The 20,029-nt window shown below is 40.9% G+C and overlaps 2 protein-coding genes across 2 annotated transcripts; both read left to right on the top strand.

Moving 5' to 3' along the window:
• The first annotated feature begins 251 nt into the window (after positions 1 to 251).
• On the top strand, positions 252 to 7,179 carry rundc1 (RUN domain containing 1). The gene is made up of 5 exons (XM_053515398.1): positions 252 to 893; positions 2,980 to 3,138; positions 3,282 to 3,480; positions 3,588 to 3,683; positions 3,776 to 7,179. Exons 1-5 carry the CDS (start codon positions 525 to 527, stop codon positions 4,663 to 4,665), a joined length of 1,713 nt encoding a protein of 570 aa, XP_053371373.1. The 5' UTR covers positions 252 to 524; the 3' UTR covers positions 4,666 to 7,179.
• Positions 7,180 to 12,645: 5,466 nt separating this feature from the next.
• On the top strand, positions 12,646 to 18,559 carry rpl27 (ribosomal protein L27). The gene is made up of 5 exons (XM_053514007.1): positions 12,646 to 12,738; positions 13,375 to 13,457; positions 14,417 to 14,586; positions 18,257 to 18,367; positions 18,474 to 18,559. Exons 2-5 carry the CDS (start codon positions 13,377 to 13,379, stop codon positions 18,520 to 18,522), a joined length of 411 nt encoding a protein of 136 aa, XP_053369982.1. The 5' UTR covers positions 12,646 to 12,738; positions 13,375 to 13,376; the 3' UTR covers positions 18,523 to 18,559.
• Positions 18,560 to 20,029: the final 1,470 nt, after the last annotated feature.

The following is a 20,029-nucleotide window of genomic DNA, read 5'->3' on the forward strand; positions in this document are numbered from 1 at the left end:
ACGGAGGACATGCAGGAGGCTGAAGTGACAAGGGAAGACGTGGCAGACAGAGCTAGATGGAGACAGATGGTCTGCTGTGTAATTATTGTTATTTATTTATTTATTTATTTTTACCACAATGAACGTTGCGACCACATTAGGTTTCTGCGCACCTGACGTCGACGAGCTGACGTCCAATCCTAGGCCGCCATTTTTATTTACGTCATCACGCTCTGGCCCAATCCTAGGCAGGAGCGCTTTGGCAGCCATTTTCCTCTGATTTGCAAAGCATGTGTGTTACCTCCTTGTGGACGCGCATGATTTGAGGGTCCGTCGTTTCCTTAGTCACGACGTCGGGGACGCTGAGCGCGCGTCGCGTCAACAGCTGATCTCACAACATGGCGACTGCACCTGCGTGATCTCGGATAGAACGAAAACATTACAGGATATAAGGGGTACCGAGAAACGCGCTTAATACGTGACTGAGATTATTAATTAAAAAAAAAAAATAATAATAATAATACTATTAATAAGCCAGCGCCGGAATGTTGACGGAGGAGGCGGCGGCGGCCTCGGACAGCGAGGCTGCGGTGGCCGGTGCCGGGGAGCGCTGGGCTCCGGTCGGTGCTGTCGCTAACCCCGAGGACGAGCGCGGAGGTCAGAGCCCGGCCGCGGAGGAAGCGCAGATGGCCACGCGACTGCGGCGGCTCGAGGAAGAGCACGGGCAGCTGCACTCGTCCCTGCTCGCGCTCACGTCGCACTTCGCGCAGGTGCAGTTCCGCCTGAAGCAGATCGTCCACGGGCAGGGCGAGGAGCAGGACAGGGACAGCATGCTGCGCGAGCTCGAGGAGTTCGCCTTCAGAGGGTGTCCTCACGTCCTGGGCTGCCGAGCGCAGCACGCGCTCCACAACTCGGTGAGGATCCACACACAGCCTGAGATCCACCTGAGGATCTGTGTAGGGTTTACACAGGAGGGTCTCCACCTGATCAAGACCTTACTGTGGGGGTCTTCAGAGGACCTTCAAACATCTGGACACTTTAACGGTTCTAGATATATGGACAGGTTGTTAGGATCAGCCAGGGGAACACATTGTGGTTAGGTTCTACACAGAACCAGATTATTGGGTCCACCTACACCCAGGGTCTAGAGAAACAAGCCCTTCAAAGGTTACCAAAGGGTTGAGTATATACAGCCAGGTTCCACAAGTGTTCCTCATGCAATAGTGAAAATCTCTGGTGTTGGGTTCCACATTGGATCAGCCTGCACCAAGGGTTCCTCATGGAACAGGTTGTTGGGTTCTAAACAAAACCTTTTATGGTTATTTGGTCCGTCCCCACACCAAGGATGTCTCCTGCAGGGGCTTAGGGGGATCTTATTGGGATCCTCCAATTAATAATTACTATTAATATTTGTATTAATTAATTAATATAATTAACCTGTAAACACAAATATAATTAAGACCTGAGAAAGTATCATACATTATTTATTTTAGGGCAACATATTCTGTTCTCTTATTATTTCATGCAGATTATAAAGAAACTGAAACCAGTAGAAAAGTCTTCGCTCAACTAAAGAGCAAACATTTTCCTTTCCTTAACTTGAGCCAAACGTCTTTGTCTCACACGCCGAAATGCTTATCTAAAGCACGACTGTCCTGCTATAGTCACTCGTTATCACATGCAGCACATCGAACAAGGCTACGTCAATGATAAACAAATGGAACATCTGCATTGAACAATTTTAAATAAACTCACACATCAGTCGAGTCAGTATCTGTCGAGCTGATTATGGCGACTCATCAGTAAGCAGCGAGTGCAGGAGTTTCTTTATAAATATCTGAATTTCTCTCATTGTCAGACCACATGCATGGAGCGGTGAGGTGCCAGAGCTGGGAACCGCTTGTTTTTTGTTTATTTTTTTCATTTATTATTATTATTTAAATTTTTTTTCTTTATTTTTAATTTTTCCTGATTTTCTCCCCTATTTAGTCAGGTCCAATGCGTTTCCTCCGAGCCATGTGACGCCAGGCATTATTTTAGCAAATAACGTCTGTGTGGTTGAGGTGTTACCCTGTGTGGTATTCTAAAAAAAAATATATGTAACGTCTTTTAAAGAGACTTGGTAATATTCCCAGACTGGTGATGGCATGGCGTAGCGTGACGAGTGTTTTACATCATCACGATAGTCTAAGTTTATGTGGTCAACCAGTTAAGAGACAACCGTTCTGTAAAAATGAACTGATTATCAGACGGATCAATCAGATGGTTATCGGTCGATTGGATGGCGAAAGGAAGAAGAAATAAATGAAGAAATGACGTCCTAATTTTAATTCAAAAGGCTTCTACGCGTGTTATAACTCGTTCTTTGCGTTATTTGTAGAGAACCCGTGTCAGCTGGGATTCACTTTTGCTCTATGTTTAAAATATATTTTTTTTCTTTTAGTTCTAATCATCATCATTTGCAGATTGTACTTTTAGGCTTAGTTTAGTCAGAAACCACTTGTAATATCCTATTAAAGCTTCTTTATTATATTTTATCGACCAGCGTGTTCCCTCTTCCTGAGCTGTAGTCGCCTTTCAACTTTTTTCAGGGGTTAACATTTTAACTCAACCCTTAAAGGGTTTCCAGAGAGTGTTTCCAGTTTTAACCTGCTGAATGGAAGCCTCTTTACATTGCGCACGTCTTGTCCTGTAGCCAGTTCTTAGTGCAAAAAGTTTTGCCACCTTGTTTTTGCCTGTGGGGAGAATTATTTTTTTTTATGGCACTAACGCATCTCGTTTTGTTTTACATATGAACCTGATCCTTTGCTTAAAGTTTAATCCTAAGATTTTTTTTCTTCTTCCTTATTCCTTTCTTGCATGCTTTCTCGACAGGAAGAGATGGTGAGTATTCAAAAACATGAATAGCGTCCGGCTATTAAAGTCTAAGATCGCAGTGGGAGTCATATATATTTGTGTGTGTGTGTGTGTGTGTGTGTGTGTGTGTGTGTGTGTGTGTAGAGCGAGAGGGAAAAGATGGAGCGTCTGGAGGCTCAGCGAGAGAAGCAGAAGGAGCTGATTATCCAGCTGAAGACGCAGCTGGACGATTTGGAGCGTTTCGCCTACCAGGAGGGCAGCTACGACTCGCTTCCCCAGTCTGTTGTCATGGAGAGGCAGAGGGTACTCACCATCCCATAATATACGTCTTGTTTGTTCGTCAAGCTGAGTTCCGTTAGCATCTGTAGAAATCTGGTTTTTTTTTTACTTGCCATGAGATCCATGAATCCAGGCACGGTTTTGACCCGAGGCTTCTCCCCATGCAGGTGATCATCGACGAGCTGATCAAGAAGCTGGACGTGAACCTGAACGAGGACATCGGGAACCTGACGCCGGAGGAGCTGAGACAGCGCGTAGACACCGCCATCGCGCAGATTGTCAACCCCGTGCGTGTCAAGGAGCAGCTGGTGGAGCAGCTCAAAACCCAGATCAGAGATTTGGAGATGTTTATTAACTTCATACAAGGTGAGGAGGTGAAGAAAGGTCACAGCTTAGTAGGACATTAAGGTTAAACCCCGCATGGTTCTTTAGTTGTTAAGTTGGTTTTTTCATCCTGGTGGTTCTCCTCACAGATGAGGTGGGGAACCCGCTGCTGTCCGACAAAGGAAGTGGTCAGGAGAGTCGATCCGCCGGACCTAAACCTCGAGGACATGGCGGCGTGAAGCAAGGTGCGTGTCAGATTCAGATTCATTTTTTTGTTTAAGGTTGTGTTTTAAGCATCCAGAATGTGACGTGTTGATGTGACGTGTTTTCCTCGCAGTGGACTCGGAGCGGGCGGAGCAGCTGAGAGCCAACGGGCTGCGTCTAGTCCAGCGCGCTTTAGCCGTGCTGCAGATTTTCGCTCTGAGCCAGCTAGGCTGTTCTGCAAGCACCATGGCCTCGAAGGCATGGCCCCCTGCCGACGGAGCTCCCGACTACGGCCCCCTGCTGAACAACCTCGAGGGCGCCGTTGAGCGTGTACGCCTGCTCGCCTCCCGCCTCCAACCCGCAGGTCAGGACGAGCCCGTAGTGAGCTACGCATCCTCGGCAACGCCCCCAGCCGCCCCTTCAGGACCTCGACACGAGCTCATCGTCGTCGTCAGGAAAGACCTCTCCCTGGCGTTGCGAGACCTCTTCGCTCACGGCCTCTACGCCCCCTCCGAAGGCATGAGCCTGGTCCTGGCACCCATTTCCTGCCTCCTGCCGTTCTCCGGATCCTCGCAGCAGGACTCGCTGCACCCCTGGGATCTATTCGTTAAATATTATCACGCTAAAAACGGCCCCGCTTTCGCGGAATCGCCAGCTCGGCAGCTCTCGCAGTCCTTCAGCCTGCCTGTAGGAGGCACCTCGGCGGTCGTGACGCCGAAAAACTCGCTCCTGTGGGCCGTGCATAGCGTCCTGAAGGAGCACGGGCGATACAAGCGCAGCGCGGACTCCGAGTTCAAGGCGCTGGTATGTATGGCACTGAACGAGCAGAGGCTAGTGTCGTGGGTCAACCTGCTGTGCAAAGCGGGGACTCTGATACACACTCACTACCAGCCCTGGAGCTACATGGCGCAGACAGGCTTTGAGGGGGCGCTAAGGATTCTGGGACGTCTCAGCCACCTGAAATTCGACCTGCCCGTTGATCTGGCAGTGCGACAACTCAAAAACATCCAGGACGCCTTCTGACTCCGGCGGAACAGGACCGGGTCTGGTTGTCTGATCTTGAAAACTGAGGACCGTCTGTGTTTCATCAGCACCCTGGGGTTTTAGTCTTAATCATTTCAAGATTATAATGAAAGGAGCAGTTTGTGATTTTTATAAGTGTTTAAGACTTACCCGTGAGGCATATTGCTGTTTCATACGAGGGGGCGGAGTCTGTTCTTAAATAAGAAATTCCTATTGTATTACAAACTGCTCCTTTACATTTTTTTTAGGTATACGAAAGATTGTAACATGATGAAAATCTGTGATCTAGAGGTTTTTAGTTTGGACCTGCGTGTATGTTTGTGGTCCGACACGAGGGTGAGTCAAAAATGATCCGCAATCTGGCTGTACATAACTTTTAGAAAAGACCAATACATCATTTTCATTTTCAACATGATCTCTTTGCATTTTTGATACATTTTGTCCGTCTTTTGACAAGATTTCAATTTTCATTAAAAAAATATTTACGGCTGAGCTGCGAGTCACGAATGCGCCTCCGTCTTTACTTCCTCATCAGAAGTGACTCTTCGTCCTCGTAGTTCTGCTTTCAGGGGACCGAACAGGTGAAAGTCTGATGGAGTGAGATCAGGACTAAAGTGAGGACGCTTTAACTCCTCAGAATGTCGACAGCCATGACCGGGGGTGACAGGAGCCTCGAAAGGACAGCGCTGATGAGACGTGCAGGCGAGAGAAGCTGTAATATACCCCGAGTGCGGATCATTTTTCACTCACCCTCGTTTTAATAAACTGCACTACATTTCAGAATGTCTCGTGAGTGCCTTTAATATATTGTCCCTACACTACAGGTTTTTATTTTGTGTGCAATAGAGAGGATATTTTTTTACATGCGCGAGGAGCAGAACCGAGTACGAAGCTGCCCCGTGAACTTTGTGCTTCAGGGTTTGGGTTTCTTAGAGCTGGTGCTGGTTGTTCTACGGAGAGCATGTTCTTCTTCTCGCTAATCGGTTCTTAAACGCTGTGTGTGATGGAAAATACGCAGATAGACTCTACTCTTGTGGGCGTGTACTGACCACTTCTGCTGTGTTCGTTGTGGGCGTGGCCATCTTTTGACCTGCCTTCCTAGTTTCATTTTTTTTCTTTATATGTATACACTATATAAAAACATCAAGTATGTGTGTCTGTGTGTATTTGACGAAGAAACGGTGAATCATTTGTTTGCTTCGTTATGAAACTCGAACCTGCTTACTCGTTTATGTTCAATACCAAGATCAGTCCGAACGTTGGACTAAACACTTAACTCTAGCAAACGAGGAAACACACCAAGTACGGGGACCAAACGCACAGACACACGCACGCACACAGACCCGAGGTACAAATGCTAATCACTACGTCACCCCGCCGCCTCGAGTTTGTGTTTTCTTATTCTTCTATTTAAATAGGACTACAGAAAGATTATGGAGCTTTATTTATAATAATACTGTGGTATTGTTGTAGAGCAGGTAGTGTGTGTGTGTGTGTGTGTGTGTGTGTGTACTTTATCGGGCTGGAACAGTGTAAATGCTAAGCTGCCATTTGAACCAGGGGCACGCGCTGCATGTCAACGTTACGTTACAGAGGAACAGAACTTTATGGCTGAGTGAGATGATGGAGTTACTTCAGGCAGAGTGTGTGTGTGTGTGTGTGTGTGTGTGTGAGTGTAAGAGAGAGAGGGGCGGGGCGGCGTCTCTTTAATGCTGGTTTGTTCTGGTATATACTGAATAGAGCTCTGAGGAGCAGCAGAGCTTTACAGTTTTGACGTGATCAAAAACATCTTCCAACTTCTCTGTGTCTGGGTGTGTGTATGTTTGGGTGTGTCTGTCTAAATGTAATGTCTGTGTGTGTGACTGTGTCTGCCCGTGTGTGTGTGATCTGATAATTTGCTGCTACTGAACGTCCTTCTCAGCAGGTTGATCTGATCAGCTCCATATAAACCTGTTAGTGTGTAATCTGTTGTGTGAGCGGGTGTGTGTTGTGTACACTGTTTTTGTGTGTACAGTAAGTGTGTGTGTGTGTTTATCCTAACATTTCAGACTTGAGCTGTACTCAGTCGACTCTCCTGCTGTGGTCTCGTTCCCCTTCCTGTTTTTGTTCCCCTCTGGTCTCGATAAAGTTTTTTCCGTCAGGTTCTAATGAGGATCAGTGGGCGTGGCTCTCACACACCAGGGTCTATTTATTCCGATTGCGTTGTGATTCTTTTCCCCACCGACTGCACACCGCACGACATTCCCTCCTTGTTTTTCCCGCCTTTTTGTTTTTTTCTTCATGTCTCTTGGGTTTACGTGCTGATTTAAAAATGATTTCCAAAATGTAACTTACCCTTACATATAATTTTCTTTAGGAGTACTCTTATTCATTATTTTTATTTTATTTGTTTTATCTTATCTTGTGTTTCTGTGTGTGTGTAAAAAAATTGTGTATAGTACTTGAAATTTGATTCAGGTTGATTCAGTATTTGCTGTATTAATAAAAAAAATCATGAAGGGGCTCATGGTGAGATGAAGCTTTGTGTCTGTTTTATCAATTTAATTTACTATTTTAGTATTTTTGTTGTTGAAAAAAGCACAATTGACTGACTTACCTCCATGTTAAGATTTTTTCAATTATGACTGTTTTTGTTTTATTTATTCATTTAATTAATTTTGTGCTGTCTAAATAAATAAAAATAGCAGTGTTGGGATATTTTTAAAAATATGTAAATATATAATATTTACCATATATTTTCAGTAATAAGTCATTATTTCTAAACCAAGGCTCTCTCCAGCACCTTATATAACAATAGTAGATACTTTAAATATAAAAATGCAAAGTAATTGTTTTTATTATTTTATTTTAATTAAGTTTTAATGTAATTGTTGTGGATGTTTCAACAGTTCACCAAAAAATAAAATAGTGAAAAATTACAACAGGACAAATACAAGAATTTCTTCTATCTAAGCAACACAAACTTCGAAATTCGTTTTCTTTCTTTTTTTTTTATTCAATTTTTTGTTTTTCAATTTTCAATTTGTATAGCGTTTTTAACAATTGTCATGGTCAAAAAGCAGTTTTACACAATTAAAGAATTATTTAAGTCTGTATGGAATGTGAGTGTGTATGAATCAAAATGAGCAGATTGTCCCTGGTGAGCAAGCCGAGGGCGACAGTGGCAAGGAAAAACTCCCTGAGATGGTAATAGGAAGAAACCTTGAGAGGAACCAGACTCAACAGGAAACCCATCCTCATCTGGGTGAAACGGAAAGCAGGAATTGATCTGCATTTATACAATGTGTTAGGTGGGAGGCAGTTCAGCTATAATAGCTGATGTTAATTGATGTTAATATGGAGTCCAGGTAGTTATCGAAAACTCAGGTAGACTTGTATGAAGGTTCAGTCCTGAACTATCGAACACTATCGAACGATCAAGGGTAGCTCAGTGGTTAAGGCATTGGACTACAGTTCGGAAGATCTCAGGTTCAAAACCTACAACCACCAAGTTGCCGCTGTTGGGCTCTTGAGCAAGCCCCCTTAACCCTCAACTACTCTGATGTGTAATAAAAAAAAAATTTAAAAAGTAAGTTGCTCTGGATAAAAGTGTCTGTCAAATGCCCAAATGTATATTTAGTGTAGAGTGCAAGCAGAGACTTCGGCAGAACTAAGTATAACAGCATAACTAAAAGGGGAGAGCCAGAAGGAAACACAGACATGAGGGGGAACTGAGATGTAAAGCAAACAATCACCTCACCGTCAACGATGAATGAGAGTGGGGAGGACAGCATCTAAACATACCAGTTTACCATAATACTTTATGTCCATGAGTCCCCCAGATCTGCTCCTTTACCTAAGGCTGTTCATAAAAATGCTTGATTGATTAAATAAATAGGTTTTTAGCCCGGACTTAAACACTAGGACTGTATCTGAGTCCCGCACACTATTTGAAAGGCTATTTTATAACTATGCGGCTTTGTAAGAAAACGCTCTGCCCCCAGCTGTAGTTTCATAATACGCGGTACTGACAAGCAGCCTGCATCCTTTGCTCGAAGTAGGCGTGGCATATCGTAAGACACTAGCAGTTCGCTCAGATACTGCGGCGTGAGACCATTTAATGCTTTATATGTCAAAAATAGTACAAAATTTCACGGGGAGCCAATGAAGTGAAGATAGGGTAGGTGTGATGTGCTCGTATCTTCTGGTTCTAGTGAGGACTCTCGCTGCTGCATTCTAGACTAGCTGAAGCTTGTTTATGCACCTAGTTGAACAACCAGACAGTAAGGCATTACAATAGTCCAACCTAGAGGTGATAAAAGCATGAACTAGTTTTTCTGCAACATTTAGACAGTATATTTCTTATCTTGGCAATATTTCAGAGGTGAAAGAATGCTATCTTGGTAATATCATCTACATGAGCTTCAAATGAAAGGCTGGAATCTATAATCACACCGAGGACTTTCACTGTTGCACTTGATGGAACAGAAAGGCCATCTAAAGTTACAGTGTGATCTAAAATTTTACTTCCAGCTGTATGCGGTCCTATGACTAGAACTTCTGTCTTATCCGGATTAAGCAGAAGGAAGTTAATTAGCATCCAATCTCTTATGTCCTGCACATATTGCTCAACTTTAGTAAGCTGTTTTTTCTTATCTGGTTTGCTGAGACATATAACTGTGTATTATCAGCATAACAATAAAAAATAATACCATGCGTACAGATCATGTTGCCCAGAGGAAGCATGTAAAGTGATAAAAAGCAGTGGGACTAAAACTGAACCCTGTGGAACACCAAACTCCACTAGAGAACATACAGAATAATCACCATTTAAATCTACATTCAATTCAATTTAATTTCATTTATATAGAGCTTTTAACAATGGTCATTGTCTCAAAGCAGCTTCACAAAAATGAAAGAATTTTTCAGAAAAGAAAATATTTGGAAGTGTGTATGTGTGAGAAAAATGTGTCTAGATAATAATGAGATGAATGAATGAAATGTCTCTGATGAGCAAGCCAAGGGTGACGGCGACAGTGGCAAGAAAAAACTCCCTGAGATGGCAATAGGAAGAAACCTTGAGAGGAACCAGATTCAATCAGGGAACCCATCCTCATCTGGGTGATAACAGCGTACATACTGATAATGATCAGTCAAATAGGATCTGAGCCAGGAGAGGGCTGTACCCTTAATTCCAACTACATTTTCTAATCTGTGAAGGAGAATACTATGATCAATGGTGTCAAAAGCTGCACTGAGGTCGAGTAACACAAGTATAGTGACGCAACCCTGATCAGAGACCAATAGGAGGTCATTTACTACTTTAACGAGTGCTGTCTCTGTGCTGTGATGAGGCCTAAATCCTGACTGATACAGTTCATGTATGCTATTTTTATGTAGATATGAGCGAAGTACAAATACTTCGTTACCTTACTTAAGTATTTGGGGTATCTATACTTTACTGGAGTAATTATTTTTTAGCCGACTTTTTATTTCTACTCCTTACATTTTCACGCAATTATCTGTACTTTCTACTCCTTACATTTTAAAAATAGCCTAATTACTCCTATTTTATTTCAGCTTGTCATTCAAAAAACAAACAAACAAAAAAAAAACATCCGGATAAATCGGGATGAAGCGAATTTGATTGTGGTTGGATGAGAAGTATAAACATACCATTCCGACACCCTATTGGTTGGTACGCGATCCATCGCACCTGCACATGACGTCACGTCACACATTCCAGCAAGGACGTTTGAATAAAATATGATAAGGTTGTAATAAGTAGACGAAGATGTCCGTTAAAGACTCAAGATTCGAGCGAAATGTCACAACCAAGCACCAGCGAGGAAGGTAACAGCGCCAGGAAGGGAACAGGAATGATATATATATATATATATATATATATATATATATGTATATATAATTTTTTTATTTATTACTTGGATTAATCCTTCATTCTGACAGCACTAATGTTTTTTGTAGACAACCATACAAGGGTAATTGTTCCTAAGCCTGCCCTGGGTGCATTAATTTTCCTGTATGTTGCCCTCACAGATTCCTGCAGCTAAGCTTGGATGTACATTTACATTCCAATAAAGGATACCGATGACACGCCTCTGAAGTTTGACTTTTTGCACCATAAAAATACTTATAGGTAACTAGTTATCATATCTTCTTCTCCACGTGAGCCTGATCACCAACAACGATGAGACGGCCTACCTGGAGGAGGTTGGAAATCTGGAGAACTGGTGCCAGAGAAACAATCTCCTCCTGAACGTCAGCAAGACAAAGGAGCTGATAGTGGACTTCAGTACAAAGCAGGTGAGGAACTACTAGACCCCCATCATCAACAGGAGCCCAGTGGAGAGAGTGGACAGCTTCAGCTTTCCTCGGTGTTCACATCACGCAGGACCTGACATGGTCCTGTCACATCAACACCGTGGTAAAAAAGGCCCGGCAGCGTCTGTACCACCTCAGACGCTTGAGAGACTTTAGACTGCCCTCCAAGGTGCTCAGGAATTTCTACTCCTGCACCATAGAGAGCATCCTGACTGGAAACATCACGACCTGGTTCGGGAACAGCACCATGCAGGACAGACGAGCTCTACAGAGGGTGGTGCGATCAGCTGAGCGTATCATCCGCATCGAGCTCCCTGACCTGCACTCAATCTACACCAAGCGGTGCTGGACCAAGGCCAGGAAGGTCGTGAAGGACCTCAGCCATCCCAACAATGGACTGTTTACTCTGTTGCGGTCTGGGAAGCGATTTCGCTCCCTGAGGGCCAACACAGAGAGACTGAGGAGGAGCTTCTTCTCGCAGGCGATAAGGTCTCTCAACCACACCACCAGGCAAAACTAACACAATATTTTCACAATTCTCACAATCAATCAATCAATCTTTATACATCCATGGACACTATGGACAACTCCACGCACATCACATCTACACTACATGTTCACGTTTACATTCTGGACCATTGCACAAAGTCACTTTTCTATGCATACTTGCACACCATTATAGTTCTATGTGTACAGTATATTTCTATTTTCAGGTTCTATTTTTTTCTAGTTAAATTTTTATTTAAATTTTCTATCATATTTCTTCTATTGATATTTATTACTTATAAGTTTTAATTCTCTTTTTAAGGTCACTGGCGGTCGTGTAAGCATTTCACTACATTTCGTACTGTGTATGTGACAAATAAAATTTGAATTTGAATTTGATTTTTGATTTGATTTGATGAAACATGTTAATGCTCAGTAGTACACATATATGGTTTTTTAATGTATTTGCATTGTACTAAAATGCATTATTTTTCGATTGCCATAAACAGTATCCCAAATCACTATGTCTGTTAAAAAAACGACAACAAAACAACAACACATTTTTTTAAGTGCAGTATATAGGCCCGTGGCACAGCCTAAGCTTTTATCCTTAATGCTTTTTTCCCCCTCACGTTACTTTTACTTTTATACTTTGCAGTTTTTACATTTTTAAAAAGTAAAAAGCTTGAGTTGATACTTTAACTTCTAAAGAAGTCTTTTTAAACCCTAGTATCTATACTTCTACCCAAGTAATGAATGTAAATACGTTTGACACCACTGGATATGAGCGTAGCTGCTCCGCTACTATCTTTTCGAGAATCTTAGAGATGAAGGGGAGGTTTAATATTGGACTAAGATACTTAACCTTACAGAATGTGATTTCTTTGTATTAATAAGTTAGACAGAGAGGTCTGCTGTACAGAGAGACACACAGACATGTACGTGGGCTTCAACCTCAAATAATAATACCTATTAAATTACCAGCATTTACATACTTCCTTATGAGAAAATATGAATTTCCGCTTTAAGAACTCGCTTCTGGAACGGATTAAATTCGTACGCTGAGGTATTTTGTTTAAATTTAATTAATTTTCCATTTGTATAGCTCAGCATCTGTTGCAAACGCGACTTCTTAGTCGGCAGATGGCGCTGCTCCGTTCGGGTGAGAAACTCTAAGCGGAAGTACGTCACTTTCCTCTGGTGTCAAAGGTCACGCGCGCTCTGCCTGCTTCCTTTCCTGTTCCCGTCGGCTGCTGAGAGCCATCAGTAAGTCTTATACCGCTTCATAATCCCTTTCCATCAACGAATAAACGCGCAGTTTTCTTCACATTTGTGTGCTATTTCCTTATTTAAGATGTTAATCTTGAGTTCTGGATTGTTATTTGTGTACATAGTGATTCTATAATTAAAAAAAAGTATTAATAACTGAGATGCCTCTCGCGCTTCTCAGAGTTGGAAATAAACATGGCGGCTGGAGTGATGTTCTGTTCTGCTGTAATGTGTGTAAACCGTTTGTTCGCTTTATAAGCAACTGAGGAGACTTTAAACTATGTAGAACTAGGTATATTTTATCCCACGAAGTATTTGAGCTTGGTGTAGTGTTGGCTAGCTCAAGCAGCTTAGCATGCATTTAATACAGCGCGTGAGGTTGAGTCTGCCTCTTTAACGCTCGTGCATGATGTATACTTAGTGTTTTTATGTTATTAATAAGTTAATTCATGAACAGACAGTTGTGTTTGAGGAGTAAAGGGCAGTGTATGGGAAACAATCTGTTGCAACAATAAATCTATGCACGATCTATCTCGTTATACACACACGTTGGGGTACACAATGTGTGTATATATTGCGGGAAGATATTTAAATATGGTTGGTCTCTAATATATAATTTTTTTTTTTTTCCAGACATGGGCAAATTCATGAAACCCGGTAAAGTGGTGATGGTCCTGGCTGGACGTTACGCCGGACGCAAAGCTGTCATCGTCAAGGTATTCGCAAACATCTGGGGGTTATTTTTTTAATACCTTTTTATTTTTCGGTTTGTCTTTACACCACGTCACTCTGATGTTGCGTTCCGTTTAGTCAGAAGAAGCAGATCATAGGGTTTGGACTAGTTATCGCTTCTGTAGTGACAGTTCATTCACTTAAACAGGTTTAAAAAGTTGATGTGGTGGAGGGTTTTCTTTGATGTTGAGACTCCAAAAAAGCTTTACATGGAAGGAGTCTGCAGTTTTAGAAGGGAAGCTGTAACTGAGTTTTGGGGTATCTTTAGGATGGCAGGGTTTATGCAGTTTGTACCGTTTCTTGTAGTGCTCAATTGCATACAAATGTTATTGTTTAATCAAAAATGTTGATTAATCAGTCTGTTATTGTTTAATCAAAAAAGTGTACAGTTTACTACATTTATAATTTAAGTGAGCAGTAAATCTAATTAGGCATCCTCGACGAGATGTCTTTTATTGCTTTTGTCTTTATAAATGTTTCAATACAAAATGCTGTTTGTCTTCTTTTTAAATCTTATTAAACTCTGGGAAGAAGACGCTTGTGGTCAGGAAATGCCTGTTTCTAGCTGCTATAATGTTTCACAGCCTTTTCACGTTCATAACTATAACCGGATAAAAGAGATGTTCAATCAAAATGAATGTGATTCCTGGCATATTACTGTGGTATAAAAGAAATCTAACGCTTTGGTGTTTAAACAGTATCAGAACAGTTTTATTTCTTGCACGGTTTTACTATGTCTAGATCATTTTGAAGATGTGGTGTATGAATAATAATAAAATAAATCTAATTGTGGCTAAGGGTCAACAATTATCTATTACCGCTGATGTTGGATTAGCAATTCTCTAATGTAATCCCATAAGTAGTAAATATAAGATTATAGTAAACAGTAATTCCTTATTATGTATCTCATTCACGGTCTGTAATACTTTTTTCTTTTTAACAGAATATTGACGATGGCACCGGCGACCGCCCTTACAGCCATGCCCTGGTCTCGGGTATTGACCGTTACCCCCGCAAAGTCACCGCCACCATGGGCAAGAAGAAGGTGGCCAAGAGATCCAAGATCAAGGCCTTCGTTAAAGTGTTCAACTACAACCACCTGATGCCAACCAGGTACCTGAAGCCATGACGTCACACAGTCTCGTCTCGGTATTAAGTCCAAAGTGTGTCCCCCATGTTGGGGATGTCCAGCTAGAGCTTTAGCTTTTATCTGATCAGGGACAGGGTCACCAATGTGTATCAGCCTGTCAGAGTATGCTTTGCTCTTTATTGGGATTCAAGACATTCCCTCTGGAAGTGCGAATTGAAATCATGTAAGCTCCACCCCTTTTTCTGTGTTTTGCCTAAGAGCAGTTTGCTGATTTTCTTGTGAATGTCGATAGAGATGTTTAGGGATGGTTTATTTGCCAGGACACAGAGTAAAATGTTTCTTCTACTAATTACGAGCATGTGGTCGTCCAGTGACTCGGCTGCGTCTCGGAGATACTGTTGTCAGTGAATCTCTACTTTGGATTATTCACATGTATCTGTAGTGTGATCATGATTGCTTTGTCTGTGATGCCTGCTAGCAAGTTTAGTTTAAGTTTGTAGCTCGTTTGAGGACGGTTGATGAATGTAATTGCTACAATGGCTATTAATTTATACTATTTAAACGTCTGTCGGAAAACGATGTCTGCAGCTTAAAGATCAACAGGAATAAAAAGTTTGAAAAAAGTTTCTGTTTTTCAGACATTAGATGTGGGGCATAGGTGTTGGAAGACCCTCATGGCTTCGCCACTGTCTATTTCTCTCTAGTGCACAAACTTTCTTTTCCTCTCAGTTACGGATTTAAGATGTTTGTCTGTGTTTCATGTTCATATAGGCCTATTGTTACAAAAATAATATGGCATGATATTTGTTGAGATGAAGCATGAGGATCTCCATTTAAATACTCCACAAATACAAATGCCATATTTTGTTTGTTCTGTCTTCAAAATGGTTTGTACGGGGTTTAGATTTAAACGTTGTCGAGAAATGAACACTTTCCCCTCACTTCCTAGCGAAGCTGATGGATAACAGCGGTTCCTTTTATGTTGGTCATTTCCTTTAGTTTACATTTAGGCATTTGGCAGACGCTCTTATCCAGAGCGACTTACATTTTTACCTTATTATATCTGAGCAGTTGGGGGTTAAGGGCCTCGCTCAAGGGCCCAACAGTGGCAACTAGGTGGTTGTCGGGTTTGAACCTGGGATCTTCCGAACCGTAGTCCAATGCCTTAACCACTAAGCTACCCCTGGCCCCTTTAGTTTATTAATTGCCTTGAGGATTGTCAAATGTGTAACATTTAAAGATTGCGTTCTGTAGTCCAGCTCGCTCATGTAGTATAAATAGGATGTTGCTTTTAGCCGTCGTTTTCTTTAGCCTATTCCTAGGCTACTTGCAGTATGTGCCTGCTAATGCATGAGAGTAAAAAGAAAATAGAAACCTGGAAAAGTGAGTTGACTGCCAGTGACAATTATTTAATTTTTTTTTTAAAGGCCAAAATCACGTTACCGGTAAGTGCGTAAACGTCGCTCCCCTTAAACCTGCTTTGAGTTTCTACTCGCAGAGTGCACAACAGTATATCCACCACAGAGCCCTCTAATTGAACAGCCTATACTGAACTTTTGGACAGAAGCTTAACACCAACTCCAGTCTCCTTCCGATACGATATCGCAATACTTTGGCCAATTCGATTTAATGTTCAGTAAATATCACGATTTTATAAATATCACGATTTATTACCTTAATTTTGTTACATTTTCAACCCATGAACCTTTATAAAAAAAAAAGTTATTATTTTTTTTTTTAATTTTAACACTTTACCATCATTTAAAAGCTTAACACCTGAATTGAACCTGCACAATAAAATGTGGCGCGTTCCTTATAACATTTAGTTTGGTTCTTAAGAGAAAAAGAGTGTTTAAACAAAACGTTTAACATTTAGCTTTAAATTTAATTAAACACAAAGCTACGTTGTTACTAAGCAGCGCGCATCTGTCATTAGCCGTAATTATTTCTAAACAAACAGGATTCCAGTGTGTGGATAGAACGCCACCTGTTGGATCATAAAGCAACAGCAATTGAGACTAATAATTCCTCGTCGTGTTTTGAGACTGGTGTAAGCACATTTAATGACTAGGTTCGGAAAAAAAGTTCAATCTGAGGATTTTTTTTTTGATAATTAGTCGAATTATATTCAACGTGATTGGTCACATCTGATCAAACTGAAACCCAGCGTGTTATAAATTTAATAAATCGTTACTTTTATTTTGGAGCCGTTGTGGGAAAACGCATGTACACAGGTTATTTAGTTTTTTTGTTTTTGTTTTCTTTCTTTTCCCCTCCCATGATTTTTCCAGGATTTTCATAACCATATATGAACCCTGTTGACTTTTTTTTTTATTATTATTATTTATAATCGAGTATGGTCTACACTCCACCCTACATTTAACCCAACTTTATTTATTTATTTTTAAGTGTGCTGCTTATTAAAAAGCAGGTTGTGTGGCTAGCATCCAACGCCTTGTATCCTGTTTGAATTCTCTGATCCTAGCAACAACAACACAAAAAAAAAACTATTGTTTAGATACGTCTGAGCTTCCTGCGGTCCTGCTGCCGAGCAGATAGAGCCGTGCGCATCCTCAGTCACGTAACATTCGTGCGGCTTAAAATGAGAGAGGGCGTGTTTATCAAAGCGGCTTTGCTATGTACACATTTCTCTGCAGTTTACCACAGACATGCATGTGTTACCAGTATTACCAGTATCAGTTTATGCAATGATTACCACTTGATGGCTAGACTGCGAAAGAATCGATTCGATCAGTAGTGAGTTGAAGCGTATCCGAGGCAGGGCTAGTTCTGTAGATGAGGTGTTGGTGTTGGACTACTGATCGAAAGGTCCCAGGTCCAAACCGCACCATTACCACCAAGCTGCCACTGTTGGGCCCTTGAGCAAGGCCCTTAACTCTTAACTGCTTGTCTGTGATAAGATCAAAACGTCAAGCTGGATAAGGATGTCTGCCTAATGTTGTAAGTAGGGATGCACCGAAATGAAAATTCTGGGCCAAAAACGAAACCGAAATTTTTGGATGCATTTGGCCGAAAACCGATACCGAAACCGAAAATGGCTTCATTAAAAAAAACGTTTAAAATATTTTCTTTTTGTTTGTATTAAAAAAATGTTGCATATTGCAACTTTGCTGTCCTCATCTGAAACTTTGAAGTGCTTCCAAACCGCTGACATACTCCATGTTTCATGCGTAATGACAGCGCGAACGAGACGGGAGAATGGGAGAGGCGTGGCGACAATTTCGGCTTTTATTTTCGGCTCTTTCTTACGTTTCGGCCGAAACCGATAAAGCTATTTCGGCCGAAAATTTTCGGCGGCCGAAAATTCGGTGCATCCCTAGTTGTAAGTGTAAATATTAAGTCCTTAGTTGTGTAACTCTACGTATTACGTACTATAGAGATCAATTGTTTGATCATAAAAAAAATCACATTGTGATTATTTTAAAAACCTATTGCGATTTAAAATGTCATACATCACTATTAAACGTCAAACGTATTTGAGGCTAACAACAAACAGCGCTAATCTAGTTAGGAGAATGTTTGCTAATATTTATCAACCACCTCAAAAGTATTTAGGGTAAATGCTTAAATTGTGATTAATTGTGCAGTGCTAATATACTGTGTATTGAGATGCACTTTGCTTATTATGATATTATAATACATGTTTCTTTTGCTCTCTTGATTTCTTTTCAGGTACTCAGTTGACATTCCTCTGGACAAAACCGTCGTCAACAAGGACGTGTTCAGGGACCCCGCTCTGAAGCGCAAAGCCAGGAGGGAGGCCAAGGTCAAGTTTGAGGAGAGGTGCGTGGTTTAATCTCTGCTTCTGCTGTATAACATGGTGTTCGGTAGATTTGCTGCACTTGATGATTTTGTTCTTAAATTGTTTTTCTATTTCTCTTTTGTACAGATACAAGACCGGCAAGAACAAGTGGTTCTTCCAGAAGCTCCGATTCTAAATGTTCAATGGTTTCTCTAATAAAGCTGTAAAAATCCCCCCGGTGGTGGTTTTGTCTTTTGTGCTTGTACAGTGTGTTCTTGTACTGTACCTGTAGTGTATATGTAGGAGTTTATATTAAATGCTCAATCTTAAGACTTAAGTCTAGGAATAAAACGTTACAAATGGATTTGTAGGTATAAATGTTGAACAACTATTACACATAATTAAACATGATTATATTATTTATATATAAACATTATTGGTCCAGTATTTAAACATTATAGTTTTACATGGAACTAACTATGTATATGAAATCAAGGGTAAACTTCAGTTCCTTAATACAGAACTTGAAGGGTTCGCCATCTTGAAAGGAAGAAGCTTGAGTTTATTATTTATTCTTTTTCAACTTCAGAATTTTTTCCTGCCTAATTTTTAGCTCATGATAAAGTGCAGTGGTTCAAAATGCCATTCGATGTTGAAGCTGCAGAAATAAAAGTGTAGCATCATTTGTATGTTGGTTTATGTGGACACCTACTTACAATTTGAGCCATAAGTGATTCTCACTTCTACACTGTGATTCCCATCACAGTTTAGAAGTGAAGACTTTATGGACTTCTTTAATGAAATCGATAAAAATTAATAGTATCAGGAAGAAAATAATGGCATCAACCTCGAATAGCATCGTATGATTCAGTTAAGCCTAAAGCTTCACATTTAGATTTTCAGTGTTTTACAGGTATAGGACAGGAAGAGCTGTATAAACTTATCACCTCAGCTAAATCAACAACGTGCCTGTTAGACCCAATCCCAACCAGATTTGTAAAATAAGTCATGCATACAGTTGGAGACAAATTTTTTAATTAAACATTAATTCCTCATGATATCTAGGTCACGTCCCTAAACCTTTCAAGTTGCCAGTTATTAAGCCGCTTCTTAAAAAATATAATTTAGACATGAATTAAATAAATTACAGACCGATTTCAAACCTTTATATCAAAAATATTAGAAAAAGTAGTATCAGCTCAAATATGCACATTCTTGCAGGAAAACAACATCCTTGAAGAATTTCAGTCAGGTTTCAGGCCCCATCATAGTACAGAAACTGCACTAGTTAAGATTGCAAGTGACTTGTTTTTAGCTTTGGACCAAGGCTGCATCTCAATACTAGTCTTACTTGATCTTAGTGCTGTATCCGACCTTATAGATCATAATATTCTCATAGATCGCTTACAAAATCACATAGGTATTCAGAGACAGGCATTAAAATGGATCATACCTGTCTGATCGATACCATTTTGTAGATCTAAATGGAGAACCGTCTGATGTAATGCCAGTGAAATATGGGGTCCCACAAGGGTCAGTTTTAGGACCTTTGCTGTTCTCAATATACATGCTTCCGCTGGCTAACATCATTAGAAGACATGGAATTAGTTTCCATTGTTATGCTGATGATGCCCAATTATATATCTCAACAAAACCAGACGAAATACCCAAGGTGTCCAGTACATAAAAGATTGGATGACCAA

This window comes from Clarias gariepinus, chromosome 16 (assembly GCF_024256425.1).
Source record: "Clarias gariepinus isolate MV-2021 ecotype Netherlands chromosome 16, CGAR_prim_01v2, whole genome shotgun sequence".
Lineage (NCBI taxonomy): Eukaryota > Metazoa > Chordata > Actinopteri > Siluriformes > Clariidae > Clarias > Clarias gariepinus.

What these genes read in the sequence shown, in the direction of transcription:
- rundc1 (XM_053515398.1), top strand. Translation starts at nt 525, where the DNA reads ATGTTGACGGAGGAGGCGGCGGCGGCCTCGGACAGCGAGGCTGCGGTG. An exon ending in TTGTCATGGAGAGGCAGAGG is followed by an intron (nt 3,139 to 3,281) that starts GTACTCACCATC and finishes CTCCCCATGCAG; the next exon opens with GTGATCATCGACGAGCTGAT. An exon ending in ACATGGCGGCGTGAAGCAAG is followed by an intron (nt 3,684 to 3,775) that starts GTGCGTGTCAGA and finishes TTTTCCTCGCAG; the next exon opens with TGGACTCGGAGCGGGCGGAG.
- rpl27 (XM_053514007.1), top strand. Translation starts at nt 13,377, where the DNA reads ATGGGCAAATTCATGAAACCCGGTAAAGTGGTGATGGTCCTGGCTGGA. An exon ending in GCAAAGCTGTCATCGTCAAG is followed by an intron (nt 13,458 to 14,416) that starts GTATTCGCAAAC and finishes TCTTTTTAACAG; the next exon opens with AATATTGACGATGGCACCGG. An exon ending in AAGGTCAAGTTTGAGGAGAG is followed by an intron (nt 18,368 to 18,473) that starts GTGCGTGGTTTA and finishes TCTTTTGTACAG; the next exon opens with ATACAAGACCGGCAAGAACA.